At 43.6% G+C, this 24901-nt stretch overlaps 1 protein-coding gene across 5 annotated transcripts in view; it reads right to left on the minus strand.

The window, feature by feature from the left end:
* CHD7 (chromodomain helicase DNA binding protein 7) overlaps positions 1–24901 on the minus strand; it is an 801383-nt gene that overhangs the window by 39815 nt on the left and 736667 nt on the right. For 4 of the 5 annotated variants that reach the window (XM_085605559.1, XM_085605558.1, XM_085605555.1 and 1 more), the window contains exons 32-34: positions 13652–13812; positions 10927–11154; positions 7105–7548 (exon numbers count right to left, since the gene is read on the minus strand). In XM_085605559.1, coding sequence (XP_085461685.1) covers positions 7105–7548; positions 10927–11154; positions 13652–13812 — 833 coding nt within the window. The remainder of the gene's footprint in view (positions 1–7104; positions 7549–10926; positions 11155–13651; positions 13813–24901) is intronic. The other variant, XM_085605557.1, reaches the window with a different exon arrangement.

The following is a 24901-nucleotide window of genomic DNA, read 5'->3' on the forward strand; positions in this document are numbered from 1 at the left end:
TTTATTGTTTGGCAGTTCTAATAAATTGCGTTGGTTTGTAGGCAATGTCTAAGTCACATTTCTAATAAACAATTTATGATTTCACTGTGAAACATTACCACGGGTTATAATCGATCCCACTATGTACCGTTTTTCTTGTTATTTTATGTGGGTTGGTATGGGCAAATCCCTTTTGTTTTTAATAGGCCACTATTATGACGTCACACAGATATGTTATGTGGTTAAATGGCTCCGGGAAAAAACATACAAGATATGGTGCTTCATAGATCATAGATAAATCTAACAGCCCACCCATTAGCAGAGGTCCCCTGGGTCCCAAAGCAACAGGTGTCGAAACCTTCAAATCTCGCCTGTAACAAGAGTAACGTTAGAGACCTGCGACTATTTCACCAGCCATAAGGGATCTCTCTCTTACCCATCCCCCATTACTCCAGGTATGGGGAATATGGATTTTTCCCCCAGGTCTTGATATAATTTTTCAGTTGTGGAGAATACAGGGATGCTTTTGGCCTAAAGATTTGTATCACAACGGGTAAATACGCTATTTAATGATATGATATATGTTTCACAATCATGCATTAGGGAGGAAAACCAAACAAGACTACTTATGACTTGAAAAATTCCTCCAAACCGTCACATGACATTTAGTTTCTAGGATCTACGCCATTCTCAACACAGGTACCCCACAACACTATTTTGTCTTCAGAAAATCTGGAGAAAGATCTTAGCTTTACAATGGTCAGAAACAATGCGATGCCGTTCGTATACAGGCAAACAATTTTGCACAACACAAACAGGACAAGAAACACTATATAAGATACTGGTGGCATTACACCCCCTTATGACTACATGCGATAGACAATGTTGGGAGCAAGGCATAATTCTGCAATTATTATGGTCATGGCAAACATAGATGGAAGTCCAGTTTTTTTCAGAATATGAGGGACCCATCAGATGAAGCTTATCCATTATTCTCAACCGGAGCGAAAATAATCTTATTACTAGTCGCTGCCAAACAAATCAAGCTATGGCCAAGGTAACGATTCCAAGTACAGAACTGTGACTCCAGAAACTTTAGCAACTGCTCACTTATGAGAAACTAGCATACAAATTGAAGGGAGAAACCTGCATATTTAATAAAATCTGGGACCCTATTCCAATTCACCTAAATGAAGACAAAAGAGGTCCAGCCTGCCCTAAGCGACTACAGGCCCTGGACTTCTTGCCATGGAAAAGTACCTTTTTGCACGTTGATGGTCAGAGGATGTGGGTGTGAGATGGAGTGAGTTATTGGTACTAGTAGTGTTTTAGTTATGGTGTCAGTGTGGGGCTTTCAAAGAGAAGGAGTTTAAATTGCTTGTTTTACTTTAGAGTGGGTATGCGCACCTCAAGTTGTGCAAGCAGAAAACTCAATAGAAATCAGTGTAAACTAAAGAATATCAGCGGTAGTGAATCTATGGGTGATGCAATGCTGAAGAATAAGAAAAAACAGTAAAAGCAGTTTTCCAGCACACAATCTTAACTTTAGCATGTGAATATATTAATAATTAAATGCTGGAGAACTAGAACTACCAGTAAAGAAATGCTTTGTCTAATCAGTTCTTACCTTGGGTATTTTTGTTAATTTGAATTCAAACAAACTTTATTGTGAGACCTTAGAACTCTTTCAATATGAAATACCTTAAAAGGTCCACTTTCAAAAACAAAAGATGGCTTTGTACTTGCAACACTGTAAGCTCTTCAATTGTTACCAGATCTCTAGAGGGGCTTTCAATCAATCAATTAAGCGGTATTTATTTAACGCTGCTTATCACCCAAGAGGGTATCCAGGCGCTGTGCTGCAGGTTATCATTCGAAGAGCCAGGTCTTGAATCCCTTCCTTAAGTGGGTCAACAAGGGGGAAGAGCGGAGTTGGAGGAGGAGGGCATTTCCAGGACTTGGTGGCGAGATGGGAGAGGGAGCGTCCTCCAGAGCCAAGGCAGCAGATATGTGGTATCTGAGCGAGGGCAAGAGGTGCAAGGCAGAGGTTCCTGGTAAGTTGGTAGAAAAGCAGGTGGTGGTTCATGAAGACTGCTGCTTGGTCATGGAGGGCTTTGTGGGCGTGGGTCAAAAGCTTTAATTGGCAGCTCTTCTGGAAGGGGTGCCAGTATAGGACCTTATGTGCTGGGTGATGTAGGTCATCTTGGGTAGGTCGAGGATCAGTCTGAGTTCGGTGTCCTGCACGGTCTGGAGTCTTTTCCTGAGTTTGGTGGTGGGGCCTGCATGGAGTGCATTGCAGTAGTCCAGTCAGCTGGCGAAGAGGGCCTGCGTCACCATTCTCCTGGTGCTGATGGGGAGCCACTTGAAGACTTTGCATAGCATGCATAGCGTGTGGAAGCAGGCTGAGGAAACTGAGTTGACCTGACGGTTCATGGAGAGTTCGCTGTCCAGGATGATGCAAAGGTTGTGGGTGTGGCCTTTTGGAGTGTGGGTAGGTCAAAGTTCCGATGGCCATCAGAAGTCATTTCAGAGGGTGGCGTGTCTGCCGAAGATCAGGACTTCAGTTTTGTCAGTTTCTAGTGGCATGGAGAGCACGGGACTCACGTCTGAGCATACCGGTCCCACTCGGGGTGACAAATGCAAAAAGAACTATTGATGGACAGAATGCAGAACAATGTCATACATTCACCCAGTACAGAGATCTGGGCCTAAATCCATCGTTTTTTTGCTCACCATGCCATTCCAGTTTGGACCTAGCCATATGCAAATAAGTCTTGACCCTGTGCCCAATGGCAACAGTCCAGCCCGAACTGCCAGGCCAGGTCCTTTGGTATCACTTTGTTCGCCCTAAGTTGGCAGGGTATGCCCAGACGTGGGTCCCTTGCTCACTTTGCCACTGAATACAAGATAGCATGGCTGATGAGGGTTATGAACCCGAAACCGGTCCCAGGATGCTTGTTTCCAGTCCAGGGAAGACATGGCTTGGCAGTTTGGGCTGAACTGTTCCCATGAGGCACAGGGTCAGACTGATTTGCATATGGCCATGTCTGAACCGGGGTGGTGGAGTGAGCTAAAGAATGATGGATTAAACCCAGATCAGTTGACTGGGGGTGAGTGTTTGATTTGCTCAAACGCTCCGTCCATCATCCCATTTGGTTTCGCTAGGTTCAGCTTCAGCATCTGAGTATGGAGAAGCTGTACAACACAGTCCACTTTTTACTGCTTTGGTGAGGGGAGACAAAGAAAAGAAAAAGCTCTTAGTAGCCTGCGAAAGGATTAGGTTCTGGCAATAGTTCTACACAGTAACAACAGAATTAATTAGTGCCGACAGATGAATTTCATCATTCATGACGGTAGGCAAATCACCAAGAAGTTGGTCAGAAAATATATATTTGCTGAATATGCTTCTTCAAACTCTTTTAGCAGAGCTGTGGAATAGTCAGGCGGTCCCACTTCTACTTTAGTAAAAGACAATGGATAACTAAATTGCGGTTGTAGTGGACATTGAGTAAGACAGCTGCTGAAGAAGCAGGATTCATTGAATGCTGATAAATATTCAAATATAACTGATCTTGGAAACTGTACTTTTGACACAAAATAGGCAGATCTCATCTACACTGGAGTGAGGCAGGAAAGAGTTCTGTTCAAATTCTAATGCATTGCAGTGCAAATGTGGTAAACCTGAACTGGTGAGGGCGAATTGCAGTACTAAATATCTGCTGTGATCAAAAGGAGAAAGCATGTTTTGTCAAAATAATTATCTAAAGAAGTATATAGTGCCTCTGAAACAGTAAATCATTCAATAAATGAACCGGAACCCATTCCTGTACCAATTTAAACTATATCTTCTATCACTACCATCGAATGCCCAATCTCCCATTAAAGATACCAAAAGCACCGCCTTCAATTTTATTCCGCTCCACTTTCACTGAGACCCAACTGGGCAAAAATGCACGTCCCATTATACATAATGCAATACCTTGACCAATACCTAATTCTATTCAGAAATCATCTTCATCTGAAGAATGATGGAGGACAAGCAGTGGCCCACAAAATCCCCCTACCTAAATCAGACATCAAGTGCTTAATCTTGGGATGTGACTCTATGCTACTCAGAAGCTCTCCAGCTGCAAAGTTTTTGGCTTCTACCCTCCTCATATGGTCCAAACACTCAAAATGTTGCATCTGCAGTTGCCTTTCTGGGCGCAATAGCAGACATTATTATCGCTTACAAGAACCTGTGTATTCTAGGGGATCTGAAGATCATGCTGTATAAACCATCACTATCAGACCGGTCTTCTACCCAACACTTAAGCACCTGGCCTCCACCAAGTGTTCACTAGTTCCATCCATTCAGTGGGCCACACTATATTTTCCCTTCCAAAGCATGACCCACTATATTACATATAGTGATCATCACATCATCCATTTCTCACTGAATATTCCTATTGCAACCAAACTGTCTACAAGTAAACATTTTCCAAGACCCCATTTCAACTTACTAAGGATATGGCACAGAAGTGTCCATAAAAGAATATAAAGTTAGGGAAAACAAACTAGAACTCTCATAAAAGTCTTTGGAAGATAACTTCAAGGATAAAAAATGCAATAAAGAGTCTAAAACTCAACCAGAAAGTCAAGAGGACCTGCGAGCAACAATGCATTTCGCGCCAAATATCCAACCTAAGAGCTTTTCAGAATTATTAAAGACTTCCACAACCCTTTCAGCACTTTAAATACATGTAAAACCCACTCAGGCACTTTTAATACCCAAGCAACCAATTCATCATGAAAACAGTCACTCTTAAAGTTTGTCCTCTCAAAATCAAGCAGTACACATCCTTCCCCTCCAATCTCTGCAACCTCAAGCCCTCACTCATGCTGTGCTCATCATTAAAACTACTAACAAACAAAAAAAACTGACATATTGAAAGCTACAAATGTCTGATTGTTCAGCGGATCCATAGTGCCAAACATTCTAAAATCCATTTTAATGGAGAACTCTGCTAGCCCCTTTGAAATGCACCATAAGAAAACCAAATGTCAGATCAGGTGTTCAAGAATTATCAGTGCATAATCATCTGTCCACAGTACCCCAATGGCAATGTATGGGCACTGGGACACTGGAGTGAGTCATACACAACATCCAAAATTAGGTATTTTGACAAATGTCTATTTACCTCTTTAGGGATTTAGGGCTAAAGTAGCCTGATAGACCTCAGAATTGTGCTGGGCTGTTAGGAGAAGTTATGAGGCATGAATATTCTCTGTGGTGCTTTATGAATTAGATTAGAGTTTAAAAGTTAATTTACTTCCACATAAACTGCAAGATAGATTCCCTCATGGAGGTATTCACAAGTTAGGGTGACAGCTATAGTTTCCCTACAGGGAATGGGCATTAGAGGGCCACAGAAAAGGTAATGTGACCCCATTGTCAGTGCCCATTTGTATGAAATGCCTACGGTCTCATTTGATGACTGTCTAAAATTTCCAACTGCAGATTGAGTCTATTCAGAAGAGTGGTCTGGTCCAACATATTACATGTGGTTTAAGATGAAGAAATAAGGGTTCAATGCCTATGGTATTTCTATAGTGCGAAGCGAGCCAAAAGGCAGTGGAGTGCTGCACATGGTCAAAGTCAACGAGTAATAAGAGTGGAAGCTGGGATGTTGACTGTTAATGCACTACGATGTAGTGTTCTTTAAACAGGTCAGTCTAAACTAGAGCAGCATTGGGGCGGTCCTGATGGATACAGGAATGTTGGTTTTTATTCACACTTAGTCTGCAGTATCATGGTATCTTGGCTACGGGTGTGCCGAGAAGCACCACAGATGGTGAGCTTGTTTGCAAGATAAGCGGGCTTTGCAAATGATGTAGCTGGTTTGGAAGATAGTGCGGGAGCCAATGACATTCCATCAGAATAAGGGTGATGCAACCATATCTGTTTAAGCACTGACAGGTTGTGCTGCAGCAAGTGTCAGCATGGAAGTTCATGGCATTATCCACTATCCAGATTTGAGAGTACGAAGCTTCCAACAGCAGTTCTGAAGTTGCTTTCTGGAAGAAACGCTATGACTTTCTTTAGAAGAGAAAGCTGTACCAGGTGGTCTCTGAATAACGAGGAAAGACAAATTACCTACTTGTAGTACTTTTTCTCTATTGGGAGCATTTTTATATGATTTCATAAACCGAGCAATCCAGTGCTCACTAAACCAGAAGAAAGATGGGACATGTGTAATTAAAATCTTTCTCTGGCCCTTCCATAAAATTGAACGGACCTAAATGAAACTGTACCAGGACAGTGAGAACCATGACTGTATTAAAGTAGTGTCAAAAAGTCCTTCCAATAAACTTGATGACCGCCTACCTCCATATCATTCTATAAGTTGCCTTTGCACAACAAAAAAAAAGTAAACTCCTTTTCAGCCTCAGCTTAAATGTCTCAATTTTATTGATATGTCATTTTGAAAAAAAGAACTTACATTTTATGAAGATATTTCTGAATTTTGCACACAAGTAGTGATATTCTCAGTGGATTAATATTAATGAAGATCAAATGCTGGATGCTTGAGAATCATCAACTGCTAATTACCATGGCGAAATGGGAATGTTATTACGATATAAAAAGGAGGTACACAATTGAACTACTTCTGAGCTGAGGAGTTCAACCATGTCAGATGACAAATTCAAAATTTGCTAATTATAATAGTACACAACTTAAATTACTGTAAATATTGAAATTGCCCATCTGAAGGCCCATTGAATAAGTGTATCACAAAGATCATGATGTGATCTGTGAAAACAAATTCAAATGAGCTGCAAGCAAAAAGCACAGATGAATGTACTTTTAGAGAATGTCACGTTTCTGCACTTAAGAGGCCTATTTTATTACAAAAACGTATTTAGCTTCAGAGAGCAATCTACTGAGTGGAATAGAATAAAATGGGCTCTGAATAAGTCAAGTACATTGTAGCATATCTGGCTAGCATTCCGGGATAAATTTACATCAAATTAATCTAAACGACGGATTTAATTTCCATACATGCTATTGAGGATTCTTTGCTGATGTCTCAGAAAATATATCAAGATAGCCATACTGGGTGAAAGGAGAGTTACTGTCCTTACCAGAGACAATGTCCGCTTGTTGCTCATAAACAGCAAATCAAGGCCTTCAACGTTTTTTCTTCTTCCTCTCCTTCTCTTCATTGGAGGTTCGCAATCCATAAAAGAACCATTAAGCAGATGCCTTGAAGGCATACGTGTAGCAAGACCTGCTTGTAAAAGCTCCATTTGAGTTTTAAAGGCATCAGAGACAGAAGAGGAAGCATTAGTCAAGATGTACTTGGGGGTAACAGATGCAAAATTTGAGGTAGAACTTGTTGCCTCTCTTGGATCCTTGGATAAATCTACATGTTTCTCAGGTCCATTTTCAGCTACCACCTGGGACTCACGCAACTGGGCCACCATTTCCATTAGATTCCTCCGTTTTGCAGCTCTTTCTGCCTCAATTTCAATCTTTCGTCGTCTTCTCCTGCGTTGCCTTGGAAGTTGTAAATTCAGTGAATTATCCTAACAATAAAGACAATCTGTTACCAAATGCTTCTCAATTTAAATCACCTTCCTTCTTTTGATGAATGAATAGCCACTAAGTGTCATTTGCCTAAAATATCAACACACTTCCTCATGCACTTGACCTAGCTACTGTGTCAACTAAAAGTGTGAAAAAAACGACTTATTATGAAACTTTAATGAAAAAAACTTACTTGAATTTCATAGCTCCACTGAAGGCATATTTTATAGATTGTCATGCCTCAAATGTGCCTTGTTGACAAAATAGGAATACTCAGAACATTCAATACACTGTTTTTACTAATTAAAAATATTAAGAATTAGACAATTTGTGTAGAATTTTTAGCGAGGCCCACATGAACAGTTAAACTGTCTGAACAGAACAGTTTACTAGAGAAAACTAACATTTATTTGTTTCATATAAAACAGTATTTAAAGCAAATTGTTTTCACAATACTCATGGTGATTACAGAGATAGTCGTAGCAATATTGCATATATATATATATATATATATATATATATATATATATATATATATATATATACACATACATATACACAAACACACACACACCTCAAGTTGCTAGGAGCAACAACAAAAAACTAATGCCAAGGTCCCGGGGGAAAGTCAGATGTTAACTCTTAAGAGTGATGTAATTTGCCACTTGTGTCTCAAGGCCACAACAATGTTGTACTTCCTAGAGGAGAACAAAGTTACTCCTTTTTAGATATTGGACTGTCCTGGGTAGTGAGGGAGAGCAGTCAAAGCCTATTCAAGGAGATTTTAGAAACCCAAATAATTATACCACAGTAGTTAACACTGAAACATTTCAATTATAGTCAGTGCTTTATTATGCTAAACGAAAAGATCTTTAAAACAGTACACTTACAACCAGAATATCCTAGAAGCTGCTTGGCAGAGACCCAACTCCAAAGGTTTTATAGCACCTTCGCACTAGAAACCTATTTAATAGTGACCTCATGCCCAAAGCTAACCTTCGGGAATCCTTCAGGGTGGCACTGTAATGTTTGGAAGCCCCCATAGACTAGTCTCTAAAAATATGAGTTTGTGTGATGGGAATACGGGTACATAGGCTCTGCTTTGGTCAAACCGCCTCCAAGTACCAAGGATGTTCCTCAAAAAATAGAAGCATCTCTGAAAATAGCCTAAACCTACCTAGGCAACAGGATTCCAACCTTTGGGACCAATGTAAGACCCCAATCTGTCTATTGGGTTAAAGTTTGAACCAGACAAAAGTGGACCGCTTCTCACTTTTTATCTTAATGTGTTTTTTGCAGCGGAGGTCTGCATCTCAGATTATACCAATATATCAGTCTAAGTAGAATTTTTTACAGCGGCAGGAGCACCCACAGAAAGCCAGTGTTCCGAGACTGCAGTTGTCCAGTTAAAGGAAATTTGAGCACATCTTGTACTCTTCTCTCTTGCTCTGGTGCACTGGCCTCCTCGAAACTTAGTCGACAAGTTGAATGAATTAATGTACGAGAGGGCCAGTACTTATCCTCCTCTTGAACATCCAGAACCAATCAGGCTTTCATTTTCAAAAGCCCACAGGCTCCATTCATTACTAGTTGACCTTTTTTCATGCGGTCATGAAGTACATTTGTGGGATTCATACCCTAGTTTTCATAAAGAGGACAGCTGGACTAGATCATGAGGATTTGAACTGGCCCCTTTTAGAGTCCATTTCTATGGGTGATAGGCACAAAACAGGAAATGGAAGGGATTGGTTTCTTTTTAGAAGGAGAAACATTAGCTAGGACAAAGGAACTGTGCAGTCTACGTCACCCCACATGGTGCACCAGTTTCATCGAAAAGAACAGGAGGTCGCAGACTCGAAAATTTGAAATATACACAGCCAACCCAGCACAAAGGAGACAATCAACTGGTGTAGCTGACACAAGGGGTGTCCTTAACCCCAGAACTCATCAGTCCAGTTACATACACGCACACACCTGTGCACTTGTAAGAGGCATTCTTTATACATGTGTCAGATATGATAAAAGCCAAGGACACCCAGCTATTAGGGAGTGGGCAGACCTATTCCAGGGGTGAACAGGTATGCAATCTCCCTAGAGGATTATAGGTACAAAAGGTTTGAGCTCATGCTTATAAATATGCTTTTACCTCAATCATTGCATAGCCTTGGTTAAGAGGGCAGAAGTTACTCACGCAAAAAAGGGGTACAGCAGGGGTTGTCACCCTATCACATCAGACATGAATGTGCTGTAATGTATTGTATAAATGCATTTCGTACACAGCTTTTATTAAAGTGTGTGCACCAGGATGCCCCACATAATGATGGGAAAGAATTAAAGTCTGTGATTCTATGTACTAGCAAATGCTGGAAAAGTTAATTACTTGTAACTACAGTTGTACAGCATAGTTATCTTTCATAGACACATTCTTAGTTTACCAGCATAACGTCAGGGAATAATGCAAGTTTGTGAATCTATGAAAGATCCAATTTAGTGTACTTTTCTAAAGTTTATCTCCTTGATGTTGACGGCCTTAATGTCTATGAAGGGGGACACTTAGGAATGCATAAACGATGCGACCAATTATATTTTCTGGTTCTCCCCTGAAAAAGGTGCATGATGTTTTTTTGACATGGCCAAAGGAAAGCTCAACCGCCTCACAGCTTTTCTGGTTTAAGATTTTCGCAATAAGTCTGAACATAGTTAATAAAATAGAAGAGTGGTTAGAGGCCAGTTTACAGGTATGACTCAGAAAATTTGGAAACTTAACTGCCAGTCAACTGTTGAGGCTGTGCCTTTTAGGATAAAAGGTTAAGTGCAAGGGCCCAAAGCATAGAACCCTATGTTTCTGTGAATGTATGTGCTCTGCCTTATATGCAAGATTTTTCTTTTTTTTTTAAAGAAAAAGTTGAGAAGCAAATTCGAGTCGGACCATCTTCTAAAAGAATTTATGATAATCTATGGTTAAATATATATCTTTTTAACAAAATGTCTTCTTGTAAAATCTTCCGAGATCCTGCTTGCAGGTAGCACCATTCAGTGTACACAAGTTGTCACTTAGTGAAGATCCGCTGACTGAAAATGTAAATTTTCCCTACATTTTACAGTAATGTCAGAGAGAAGGAAAACAAAGTTGGGCTGCGAGTGCGTAGTTTGCTGGTTTGACGTCAGGACTTGCGTATATAAAATTACAAACCCTGTTCTGCGATTTTCCTTAATAAGTGGACGGCATTCAGCACAGTACAAAAGCCTATCCATCACATCAACTAGTCGCTACAAGACTTACTAGGTGCGAGTGCTGTGGGGGTAATGGGAGGGAGAAGTTAAATGATTATAAAAACATTTCATATATAGTAAAATTATATAAAAGCATAACCTGCCTTTGATAACTGAGGAGATGCAGCAATATCTTCACTGCCACTGAAGCTGCTTTGACCAACCATGCTGAGCTCAGCGAAACTCCTTTTCTGTAGGGGACTCTCCACTGCACTTGGTGTATATCCAGGGATGAGTCCCTGGAAATCAAACATCTGGCGTATTTTTACCGGCCACTTTCCCTTCAATACAGTTTCACAGATGTTATCTAATCGGTTGATTATAACTCGATCCTGCAGAAAGTAAAGTGAGCAAGCATAGTAAAAGAACTTTACCAGGGTTACCAATTCATGGTTCCATTAGCATAGAACAACTGATCAGAATTTTTAACATTGCTTGCTGTTCTAAACTACAACATGAAGTACTGTATTATCAAGAATATCCACTTGCTCCAAAAACACTAGACTGCCACAAACAAATCGTGATTTGAAATAGTAATTCTCGATTTTTGTACTCCAAAATAAATAGTTATTTTTCAAGAAGGCGACACTTGCAGCTGGTAGGGCTTTGTTAGACTCACTTTTTTGCAAAGAAACCAACCAGGAAGTGAATATTAAGTAGCTGCTATCATAATTTTAAAATGGCGGTAGTGAGGATCAAAAATGCTAAGTCATTAACTCTGTCCCAGGAAGAGCTCCCTCGTCATTAGTATTAATAAAGTACGGCACTATGAAATGTAGGGAACAAAAATATCAATTTTAATTTCACATCCATTATCACTAAAGAAAGCACTGCAGCGTTAGGTTAATAAACATCCAATAGTCAACGGACTGAAATTCGACACTAAAGCAATTAAAACGCATTTCATTAACTATTTAAGCATGTTTTAAAAAAATAAAACTTTTCAAAAACATGCTTTTTTCTGAGTTTTACAAGTAAGCTCAAATTTTAAATTCAGTATTAGAACGATAAAACATTTTTGTTTTTTGGATCAGATTTTAGCCACCTAGCTGCAAATCTCACCAACTGCTGATAAAATGTTTTCTTTTAGAAATAAGTCTGTTAAGTCAAGCTGTTTTTAACTCGATGGGTCTGAAATGGTGTTTAGTAAGCGCAAGACTGGAGTACAACTACTAGGCAAACTCAAAGTAACATGCAGATTTATGAAGTCATGAATATTGAATTATGAAAACATTTCAACTAATTGTTATTCCATAAATTAAGCGGATTTCATGAAAACACAGAAAAACAGAATGGGAGCTTTAAAATGAACAGCATTCGTTCAGTCATTCAATCGTGTTAGCTTACAGACTTAAACACATTTTCTACAGGGAAAGGCTTTCTAAACGAATATGGGTTTAAGTAGAAGCCACATACTATACATTTCATATCAACAAGCCACAAGCCTAACTACTATGCTTGGGCTTTATGAGGAGATGCATTTTGTTTCGTTTTTAGCTCTCGGAAGCTACTGTGGTGATGCAAGAATACATTACACAACAATCTTGAAATCATGAAGTAAAATTGTTTTGATTGAGTGCAGGGCCTCATGGACCTGGGGAGACAGATTCTATGTTTCAAGTCAAATTAATGTTGCTACAAAATCATGCCTGTATGAATGTAAGGTACTTTTGGAAGGGTAAGCACTAAAAGGAATCAGATTTAGCCTATAACTCCATATTAGCCGTTTGTTGTCACCGTCATTCCTTGCTCGTGCCTTTCTCCAAAACAACAAGAGTAACCTCATAACCTCTACACTTTGAAGTTCTATACCACTTTGTTTTTTTATTCACTCATGGCAGATTAAAACTGCAGCTCTATTTTCTTAAAGTAACAAAATATTTATGGTTCTATTGCGTTCATAAACTGTAGAGAACTCCAGAGCTGAGCATTGTACAAGTAAAAGAAACAATACGGGCAGGCGGTTGGAGAAAAAATATTGCCTAGGGGCCATTGCCTTGAGGTAAAAACACACACACACACACACACACACATATATATATATATATATATATTTATATACACACACACACACACACACATATACATACACACATTTGATTTGTGTATCTAAAGAGAAAGCGTGCGGAGGGAAGGAGTGCTTAAGAGTTGCTTACTGTCTCAATAGGTTTATTTTGTAGAAGCAAAATACACCTTTACAAAGTACAGATTAGAAGGATCAATTGTGGTGTGAAAAAAATGGTAAAAACTGATCAAGCGTTTTAATACAGGCTTAAAAACGACATAATTTTTGTTCTAACAGTGCTAAACCTACTTCCATAAAATAGATGGGACACTGAATAATTCCTACAATAATGCTTGCCCTAGCATATTACAACACAAAATCAGAATTGAAATAATTAAATCAGTCACCTGTAGAACCTATGAAAAGTGCTTCTTGCCATTACAAATATTATATATCCCCCCCTCAATCACGAACATCCATCAAACAAACTGGATAGATGGTGGACACTGACAACTACTGAATGCAACCAGAAGGAATGCATTTTCGATCCCTAAGAACTGCACACAAAGTTTTCAGCAATACTATTGCGACAAAATTGCAGCAAAGCATCAAATGAGACAAAAAGAAGGTTGGTTTAGAGGGGGTAGCACAAAGTATCAAAATCAACTATTCTGTGGTGACAAAATGGACTCCAAGTAATATTAGCTACCCACAAATATACACATCACAGATCGCATCGGTTTTCCGACCTTAAAAAGCACTCTGTCATTCAAGAAGATCATTTACAAACCACATTGAAAAATAAGAATAGTGTTTTGTCCAACCTTGGGCCAGAAAGAAAAGGCAAAACTTCGGTCATGAAGCATCTGAGTCATCGAATGTTCTCCATCTTCCATGTAAAATCCATCGCGGGTTTCATCCCGAGCAGTGCTCACAGAAGCATTACTTTCTTCATCGAAATGTTTACCTTGAGAAGCGGCTCCTGCTGAGTGAGTAACAACAAACGTATGTTAGCTACTGACAGTCAGTATAATAATAATCATTTACAGGATGAAGACAAGTGAAAACTTCATTTGGAGCCGAGACAAATTTCTAAGTGTGTTTCTGCTAGGTTAGCTTCAAAACATTGTTGCCAATTTCTCGCTTGAGAAACCGATATTAAATATGGGAAATTTGCTTAGTTTGACGCAGGAAAATATTTTTATTTTGTACTTGCATTTGCCTTAAACTTAAATAACCAAATATGAAGATAGCTTTAATGAATCATATCGTTCATAGTTTTCAATAGCCACCCCAGTTGATAATAGGAGACATTAACTACACTGCACAAAGCAACCAAGCTCTGGCATTAATCAGACTAATTTCAAGACCGCGTTGTTGATATAATCGGGGGGTTGTCAGCACGTCTGTGTCCCTAAAAGAACTTGTTGTGCTTACCTGCCTACCTCCCTGGCCGCCCGGGGTTGCCGACCTTGCTGCTGCCGATTGCCTCTCCCTCCCGCCGTCGCACTGGTGAACTTCGCGACCGCTGTGTGGAGGGAGTTGAACACTACACTTCCCAGGCTCCGCCACTGCAGCCCACCGGAAGCGGACATACTGCATTTCGCGCCCGAAGGCGCTTTAAAAACAACTCCACCCTCGGCAGAGCGGGGGTTGTCAGCACGTCTGTGTCCCTAAAAGTACTTGTTGTGCTTACTTGCCTACCTCCCTGGCCGCCCGGGGTTGCCGACCTTGCTGCTGCCGATTGCCTCTCCCTCCCGCCGTTGCACTGGTGAACTTCGCGACCGCTGTGTGGAGGGAGTTGAACACTACACTTCCCAGGCTCCTCCGCTGCAGCCCACCGGAAGCGGACATACTGCATTTCGCGCCCGAAGGCGCTTCAAAAACAACTCCACCCTCGGCAGAGCGGGGGTTGTAAGCACGTCTGTGTCCCTAAAAGTACTTGTTGAGCTTACCTGCCTACCTCCCTGGCCGCCCAGGGTTGCCGACCTTGCTGCTGCCGATTGCCTCTCCCTCCCGCCGTCGCACTGGTGAACTTCGCGACCGCTGTGTGGAGGGAGTTGAACACTACACTTCCCAGGCTCCTCCGCTGCAGCCCACCGGAAGCGGACATACTGCATTTCGTGTCCGAAGGCGCTTCAAAAACAACTCCACCCCCCGCGTCGCGGGACCGCGCGCGGGCATCGCCGGGCTAAGCCCAGGCAAAGGGCGGGCCGCCTGTGGCCGTCCGGGGCTGGACAAGGCTGGGCTGGGCCACCCCTCTGATACTTGCTGTAGGAGGTGCATGGGTAGCAAGTATTGTGTTTCATTGGACTGTTACCTGAAAGACTTTGTCGCGAGGCGCAGTTAGTGGCTTAACTATCTTTGTTGGGGTCTCTATGCCAATGTCTACGCGATCTGGTAGTGGCTTGAGGGGAGTAGCCGGGGCTGGTTGGGTTTCTGGGACCATGGACCAATTTATTACCCGGGTTGTTACGGTTATCGAGAAAGAAATCGCCATGACAGAACGGCGTCTTTCTCGGGAACCCCTGACCGGTAAACGCTCATCGTTGGGCCTTCTGGCATTAGTCCCCTCCCCAGTACGCCCAACTGACCCTCTACCTAATGTTTCTCCTGTTCATGCATCTGATCCCTTAGTTAATGTTTCATTAGACCTTGACCATCCACAGGCTGTTGCGATTAGGGCTAGCCTAGACCGGCTAGAGAGTTTGTCTGCTGCAGTTTTGCGGAGAGGTGAGAGCGCCCAGTTAGAGCCGCGGCTGATTGAGACCACTGCACGTTTGCTCCCTGTTGCTACCTCACCTCGCCAGGAGGATCTCATCGCCCCTTCTGTGCCCTTACCACTGGTAGTAAATGGTCTAGCCTCTAGTAAAAGGAAACGAATGGCTAGTCCACGTAAGGGCAGTTACCTAAAACCTTTTAAGAAACCTAGGAGAGTTGGAAGTAGGGTGGGTTGGTCCAATAAGGGTGCAGTGGTGGGTGTCGGTCATCCCCAGGGGCTAAAAGGGGGAGCAGCTACTGGTGCTATTGTAGAGAAGACATGTGTAGATTTGACGTCCGACCCTCCTGAACCTGCCAAAGGCCCCCCTACCAAGACCCTATTAATTACCAAGCTCGAAAAAATTGTGAAATCATTGCTGATCCCGGTTCTTGAGAGAGTGAAGGGGCTAACAGAGCGACTGGACAGATTCGAGCAAGTCACTCTTGATAATTTCTTCTCCCAAAATCGCTCGTTAAACTTCACTCTAGAATTAGGGAGGATGGCTCAGTAGGGAATTTTGCTCCCCGAGAGACATCTATTGCCCCAATAAGTCTAACTAACCCATGTGGGGCAATGCAGGGGGTGGTTGAGGTAAGTAGCCCTGTTGTACAATCTGCGGCCTCCTCTGGGGCCATCCCAAAGTTCGGGGTGGCCACAGTGGGGGTCCCGGCGCAATCTAACGCAGCATTGGGTAGTATTGCCCATCCAGTGATGACTGCGGGGTCTGTGGGCCCAAGTACAAGCGGTACCGCTACGACTAAAAAGTCTAGCGATAGTAATTGTACTGGTACAACTAATACCAAATCTGGCAAAATAACCCCAACTCCCATCTTACAACCAAGAAATGCTCTAAACATTGTGCCTGTCCCTAATGCCAACCTACCCCCAGACTGTCCGCCCTTTGTGACAGTACTTACTGGGGTCCCCGTGCTAAAGCCAGGTAAACAGGAGTCATATGTTGAACTTGAGAATAAAACCTTATTCTGGCTGAAGGAAAACAGACCTCTCCCTAGCTCACTGGGTGGTCGGGTTATCCATGTGAGGAGGGTCAGCTGGTTAGGCACCCGGCCCAAAGACATAATGGGGGACTGTATTATAGTCAATTTTGAAGACCCCAGGGTAGCCAGCTATGTTTGTAGTTTCAACAATAGCGAGGGCGGTATAGGCCTCAACACAGGAATTGGTACGCGTGACCTTAGTTACTTTAATCCTTATGTAGCTCCTGCTCGGCCTGTTAGAGCCGCTAGTTGGGAGGGATGGAATGGCAGACAAACTTTTCACAATCTCCCCCAATTCAGCCTGTTTCGTCAAAATCCATGCCCATTTCCCACTTAGTCCTGGCAGGATTGTTGACAAAATAGTTACCAACCTCCCATGAAGTCACCTGCTGTATTTGAGGTGGAGGAGAGCTGTGTTTCAGATTGTAAAGGGGTAGTTTTGGGGCCATCCTGCTATAATCCATCTTCTTCTGAGGGTAGTGCTGCGTCCCACATTGTGCAGTCAACAGGTTATTTAAATCCGGATGAGTCCGCCATTGATGCCCCAAACCAGCTGAAACCAGTGAGTGATGTATCAACTAACTCTGGATTTCAGGTTAGTCTATCCGTGCAGAGGTTTTCCTCTGCGCAGGTTGCAGTTGATGACGAGGTCCTGAAGATTGTCAACTGGAATATAACGGGCATTTCTCGCAACCTGGACATATCGGAATGGAACTCCTTTATTGAGTCATTCGGGATATGCTTATTCCAGGAAACCTGGTGTTTGGAACCTCGATACAAGGTTGGTTATATTACCTACTTTGTACCTGCAACCCCTTCGCCCGCCGGGAGAGGTCGACCTTCAGGCGGTCTATTAATCTGGGTAAGCATTTTATTGTGGTATCACATAAGGAATATAGAAACTAAGTCCCCAGACTTGCAGAGACTAGTAGTCAGAGGGTCCTCTGGGGAGCGGACTTTAGAGATCTTTAATATCTATGCTAGACCCCCGAAAGGGGGCGCGCCCTCATTGACCCTACTGGGCTTAGAGGACGCACTCAGATCCTGTAGGGCAGAAACGTATATTATGTTAGCAGGGGACTTTAACTGCACTTTGAACCCCTAGCTGAGGAAGACATATTAGGCACCCAAGAAGATGATGTTAGGAGAGGCATTCCACCCCTGTTAATACCACCTATTAAGAGCTGGACCAAAGGTGCTATCCATTTAAATGCCCTAACCCTGGACTATGGTGTGAGTGCAGTAAACCGACGGTCAAAGTCGGACTCCTGTGGGGCCCACACCTTTAATATGGTAGGCCATTCATCTCGAGTTGACTATATCCTGCTGAATTTCAAGCTCTGGGGGCATCTGTTGGATATGGCAGTCCTCCCTTCGTCTGACAGCGATCATAATCCGCTGTCCTTGTCACTGTCCCCAATGTGGACGGTTGGGGAGAAACTGCAAGCCCCTCAGGCCTGGAAGTCAACAAGCGATGTATGTCCCTCGAATTGCGGGAGGCGTCTAAAATGGAAAAGTGTAGCTCTCGATGAGGGCAAGATCATGGAAATAAGATCAATCATGGCCAATGCCTTGTCCAGACTAGATTCCCTTGTGTCAAATGTTCATGAGATTTCCACTCTGTTTAGCCATACTACCAAAGCACTAGGTGACCTTTTTACTGTGCGAAACCCAGGTTATAGGGCCAATAAGATGGGGCGCCCTAAGGGTAACCCTGGTTGGTACTCTGCTCTCTGCAGAAGTGCGAAAAGGGACCTAATCAACGCAGTTAAACTTAAGGATATCGAAGTGATTAGTACAGCCAGGAAGTTGTACAGGGGTGCTATTGGTAAGGCGAAGAAAGAGTGGGAGAATCAGTTCTGGTGTGATCTAAAACTGGCAAGTGCTGGGAGGGACTCGAAGGGTTTTTGGGATTTAATCAGAACCAGGGACAAACCCACGGATTCCCTTATAACATGCAATATCCCTGAGGCGTCATGGTTTGACCATTTTTCCAACCTTTATACTGTGGCCACGGGGGTTGGGGTAGACCCAGCTGAAACTTTTTCGGTTGACTTTTTCGGGCTGAGCGAGGACCTCCTGTTTACAGGGAAGGAAGTGGAGGATGCGATTTTGTGTCTTATCGCAAATAAAGCTGCGGGGCCGGATGGGCTACCGGGGGATTTGATCCGCATTAATACACTGGAATGGGGAAAGCTCATTGCATCATTACTTAATGCAAGTTTTTATGATGCACCTCTCCCAGACTCCTGGATGGGCGCGGAGGTCGTCCCGATTTTCAAAAAAGGGAGTTTGGACGACCCAGCTAATTATCGCCCTATAAGCCTACTGGATTCATCGCAAAAGGTGGCAGGAAAGTGGTTTTAGGGAGGATGCTCCAGTGGGTAGAGGAGAATAGGATACTTTCTGATTTTCAGGCGGGCTTCAGGTCAGGCACTGGGACCATTGAGCAGTCATTTCGTCTGCTGTTATACTGGAAGGTGGTCGTGCTGGGCAAAGGCAGTCTGTATATCGCCTTCATAGATTTACGGACTGCCTTTGACATAGTGCCCCGCAGCCGCCTATGGAGGGTGTTGTCAGATTTAGGTATGCCACCGTACCTATTGTCTTTGATAATTAAGTTCCATGCAGAAAACTTTGCACAGGTTCGGTGGGGTAAACAGGGCCAAAAGACCGCCCGAATAACTGTAAATAGAGGCGTCCGCCAGGGCTGTGTTTTAGCCCCCACTCTGTTCTCATTGTACGTCAATGGAGTGGTGGAGCATCTCTTACAAAATCCTTCAGATGCTCCATCCCTGGTGGGCAGGAGAATACCCACTCTATTTGCAGACGACACCCTCTTGATTTCCAAGACCCCAGTTGGGTTGCAGAGCCTCCTTGATAGGTTTCAAACTTTTTGCAACTTGAGGGGATTAGAAATTAACACGGGAAAGACCAAATATTTGGTCTTTAATCCCCCGAAGAAAATGGGTAGGCCACCTTCACTGACCTCAGTGTCCCTAGAAAGGGTCAAGGAGTTTGACTATTTAGGAATCCGCCTCTCTGACACCATGAGGTGGAATTGTCATCTCCATAAAATGCTGCTAAGTCATAAAAGGGTGGTGGGGGCACTGCTTAAAGAACAACGGTCCTCCACCCTCAAACCGATTGCCCCAGTACTTGACATCTACAAGGCAAGAGGGCTGAGTGCGGCGGTTTACGGAGCAGAGCTTTGGGGGGCGCAGAATGTGGATCAGCTGACCCGTTCAGAAAACAAGTTTTTGAAGGCTTTAATGGGCCTCCCTCATAGTACCCCCACCGTTCCCTTATTCCTTGACATGGGCTGCCGCCCTATTAAAGACCAGGCAAGGTTGCGCCCGTTACTCCTCTGGGGCCGCATATGGAGAGTTCCGGAGCTTGTTAGTTATGCGGAGGGGCTAAATGAGGTTTTATCAATGCCTGGCTGGCACAAAATAGGATGGTTGAGGGATGTTAAGCAGTTGCTGGGCGAGTTGGGTCTTGGAGAGGCCTGGCAGTCCAGGACCGCACCATCCAAGTTTGTCCTGAAAAAACTGTACTGGAAATGGGTAATGGATTCCAGAAACTCTAATCCCAATGTATGTAGATGTACTGCTGAATTCCTATTAGTAAAGGAGGTGGCACTACTTGAGCCTTACCTCGATATCATCTCAAAATCTAGAGATGGGGCTTTCTATTTTAAATTTAGAATAGGTGTGCTGCCTGTGTGTGAGTTGACCGCTGGATGGAAGGTACCAGCACAGACTACTCCTTTTTGCCCTTTCTGTGAGACTAGGATTGAGTCGGTTCCCCACCTTCTATTTGAATGCCCTGCATATAAAGCTCCTCGCCTCAGGTGGCTGAAACCCCTATGTAAAGAGCTAGGCACAAGACAATGTAGTGAGGCCCTCCGTATTTTAAAATTTGACACACGCTCTTTACTCGTCTGTGGTATGGCGAAGTTCTTAAACTGGGCATGGTCGATCAGATCAAAAAGGCTTTTGTATGTTTAATCATGGTTTTAAAATTGGAATTTTTATGTAATTTATTTATGCCATTCGTATTTTGAATTTGTATAACTGTTTTCTTATGAATTGGTTTTTTAAAAAAGATGTATTGTATTGTATTGCTTTTAAAGATATGTTTTATATCGAAATAAAGCCAACTTTGACTGACTGACTGATATAATCGCCTCCAGAAATGCCAAATGCCATCACCTCTGCCGTTTAATACTCTAACAAAACTGGAAATCACTTGTATAACTGCATGATTGCTCAAAAACGTCAAACAAACATCGATACTAGCTTTAGCTTAACTTTGTTTCTTAGTTCCAGATGTACCTCTTTGGTTTTCTACAGGAACCTCATTTATGAGTCCGAACAATGAAGAATCCAACATTAAGAATTATTTTCCCCATTAAAAAGGGTTTCAACTCATGAAAATGTCATTTTGTGTTTGCACAGGTGCCAAACAGTAGTTGCAGCTATCTGCAAGCAAGAGATCAAGGAGCGTTTCTCGGGACATGGGTCCACTAGTTTCTGGCAGTGCCTGGCAGCAATGCCACATTCTAAACATGGCCCCAAAAGGACAAGGAATTCAGAGTACGATTATTGTAACACATTCTACAAGGCAAATGCTCCTTACCAGTATGCATCTGTTCTTGGCATGTAGAGCTGCAGATCTACACACTGTGCATAGATCGCCATCTGGTGTTGGGCCCGGATGTTTGCAGTTGTTTTTCCTCTTGGAAAGTCTTTGGAAGTCACGAGGTATGCGACTCCTCCTTTGGATCGTATTGCGCATGGGCTTCGGCTCCATCCTCAGATTGTTTTTCGCCAGCAGGGAAAGATGGAGCGTAGTAATAACAGTGAAGATGCCCATGTGTGTTGTATCTAAATAAGATAGACTGGAACAGATAAAAGGTAGCCGGGGAGGCGGGTGGGCGTGTGTAGATCTGCAGCTCTGCATGCCAAGAACAGATGCATACTGGTAAGTAGCATTTGCCGTTCGAGGCATATGAGCTGCAGATTACACACTGTGGATAGATTATATAGCAGTACCCATCCTTAGCGGCGACCACCCGTATCTGTTGCAGTGGTTTGAAATAATGTTTTGAGTACAGCCTGGCCCACACTAGCTTAGTTTGCACATCGACACAATAGTGTTTAGTGAAAGTGTGTGGTGTTGACCATGTAGCTGCTCTGCAGAGATCATCTAATGGGATGTTCCCTAGAAATGCCATTGAAGCCCCTATTTTACGTGTAGAGTGGGCTTTAGGGGGAACGGATAGCGTTCGTTTTGCTTTGTGGTAGCAAATCTGAATGCATTTGACAATCCACCTAGCTATCCCCGACTTGGAGATGGGGTTGCCTTTGTGTGGTGGTGAGAAAGAGACAAACAGTTGTTTGGTCTTACGAAAAGGTTGTGTTCTCTCGATGTAGTTGAGTAAGGCTCGTTTGACATCTGTGTGAAGAGCTCTTTCTGCAACAGACTGTGGTTGCGATTAGAATACTGGTAGTTCTACAGATTGGTTTAGGTGAAAAGGAGAAATTACTTTAGGGAGGAATTTTGGGTTAGTACGGAGAACAACCTTGTTGAGGTGCATTTGGAGAAAAGGTTCTTGAATGGTAAGTGCTTGTATCTCACTGACCCTTCTGAGGGAAGTGATCGCTACAAGAAAGGCGGTTTTCCATGTTAGGAATTGAAGTTCACATTTGTGTAGAGGTTCAAAGGGAGGTCCCATTAGTCTGGTGAGAACTATATTTAAGTTCCACACAGGTGAGGGTGGCACTCGGGGGGGGGGGGGGGGGAATTATTCTTTTGAGGCCTTCCATGAAGGCTTTAATGGCAGTGATAGATGTTGCCTGTTTTGTAGATAAGCTGCTATGGCTGCAAGGTGCAGTCTAATGGACGAATAGGCTAGATTGCATCTTTGTAGGTGTAGTAAATAGCCTATGATGTGTGGAATGGACACATTTGGGGATTGATGGTATTGTTGTGACAATACACAACAAAACGTTTCCACTTGGCGGCATAGCACGCTCTAGTGGTGGGTCGCCTAGCTTCTTTAATGACGTTCATGCAGTCAGGGGGAAGATTTAGATAACCGAATTCTAGGACTTCAGGAGCCAGATCGCAAGGTTGAGCTGAGCTGGGTCCGGGTGCCTGTTCTCGCCATGGTTCTGGGTTAAGAGGTGTGGAGAGAGGTGTAACGTTTGGTGCAGCACTACAGATAGTTCCAGCAGTGTGGTGTACCACGGTTGTCTGGCCCAAGTTGGAGCTACTGGGATTAGCGTGAGGGAGTGTTGTAGTTTGCGCACCACTAATGGAATGAGTGGGAGAGGCGGAAAAGCGTATGCAAATCTGCCTGACCAGTTCATCCATATCGCATTGCCTTTGGACAATGGGTGTGGATATCTGGCGGCGAAGCTTACGCATTTGGCGTTTTCGTGGGTGGCGAAGAGGTCGATCTGTGGATGCCCCCACATTTGAAAGTACGGGTGAAGAACTTGCGGGTGGAGTTCTCACTCGTGGAGTTGTTGCGTTTGTCTGCTGAGCAGATCTGCCATAGTGTTTTGGACTCCTGGGACATGCTGGGCTAGGAGAAAGATTTTCTGGGGAATAGGCCATCTCCATATGCTCTGTGCTAGCTGAGAGCTGTGGAGAGTGTGTGCCGCCTTGTTTTTGTATATAGTACATGGCTGTCATGTCTGTGCGGACTAGGACTGCTTTGCCTGAAATCTGTGTTTGAAAAGATTTTAGGGCTAAAAATATGGCTAGTAACTCCAGATGGTTGATGTGGAGTAACTTTTGTTGAGGTGTCCATCTGCCCTGCATGGTGTGATGTAATAGGTGAGCTCCCCAGCCGGATAGCGATGCGTCCGTTGTCAGTACTACCTGAGGAACCGAGTCCAGGAACGGCCGCCTTTTGGAAAGTTTTTGGTGGTCCACCACTGCAGAGAGCAATGGGTACGACCATCTACCAACACCAGACCTGTTAATTTCCCCTGGGCCTGGTTCCATTGGTGTGCTAGGCACTCTTGGAGAGGACGCATCTGGAGTCTTGTGTGGGGTACTATGCATATGCAAGAGGCATCATTCCTATTAGTTGCATGAACACTCGAGCTGGAAGAGAGTGTTGTGGCTGAAATTTCGCGCGTAGAGCTTGAATGCTTGCTATCCTGGCAGGACTGGGGTAGGCTAGCGCTCTTGGTGTCTATAGTGGTACAAAGATATTGTTTTACGTGGGACTGTTGGAGATGGGACTTTGCGTGGTTTACCGTGAAGCCCAGTTGGTGAAGTAGTTGGATAGTGGCGTGCGTGTGTTGTACACACTGGTTGTATGAACTGGCTTTTATTAGCCAGTAGTCTAAATATGGGAAGACATGGATGTGTTGTCTCCGCAGGTGTGCTGCCACTACTGGTAGGCACTTGGTGAATACTCGTGGTGCTGTGGTGACTCCAAATGGGAGTACTTTGAATTGGTAGTGTTGGCCGCCCACTACAAATCTCAGGAACTTCCTGTGAGCGTTGGGAACAGGAATGTGGAAATAGGCGTCTTTGAGGTCTAAAGTGGTCAGGAAATCGTTGTGGGAGAGCAGTGGAAGTACCTGCTGAAGTGTTACCATGTGAAAATGGTCCGAGTGTATGTATTGGTTTAGGGGCCTGAGGTCTAGGATGGGTCGTAGAGTGTCGTTCCTTTTTGGTATGAGAAAATATAGGGAGTAGACCCCCATATTTTGTTGGTTGGTAGGAACCCTTTCTATCGCCCCCTTTTGTAGGAGGGAGATTACCTCCTGCTTTAGTAGTGTTAGATGTTCCTGTGACATCGGGCGTTGTCGGGGTGGAATGTTTGGGGGGGGGGGGGGGGGGGGGGGGGAGGCTAGATATTAGTTCTAGGCAGTAGCCTGACCGAATTATTTGTGTTACCCATTTGTCTGAGGTGATGGTAGTCCAGACAGGAAGGAAATTGTGGAGTCTGACCCCGACCGGAGTGGGATGGTCTGGGGGGAGTGGAGGGGAGTCATTGAGTAGGTGCGGAGGCAGAGCGGGCGGGGTTTGTCTTGCCTCTGCCTTTATTATTGTTGCCTCTGTAGCCGCCTCTTTGCTAACCCCTTGTAAAGGTGGATTGGGTAGGGGCCTTATATGAAGGGGAAGTGGTGTCAGAGGAGTAGCCTCTGGATGTGCTCCGAAAGGAAGAGCGGCGAAAGTAGCGCCTGGGAGGGTGTGATTGTAAGGCTCCCATTGACTTCGCCGTATCGGTGTCTTTTTTCATTTTTTCCAGGGCCTCATCCACTTTTGGGCCGAACAGATGTTCC

This window comes from Triturus cristatus, chromosome 5_1 (assembly GCF_964204655.1).
Source record: "Triturus cristatus chromosome 5_1, aTriCri1.1, whole genome shotgun sequence".
NCBI classification, from domain to species: domain Eukaryota; kingdom Metazoa; phylum Chordata; class Amphibia; order Caudata; family Salamandridae; genus Triturus; species Triturus cristatus.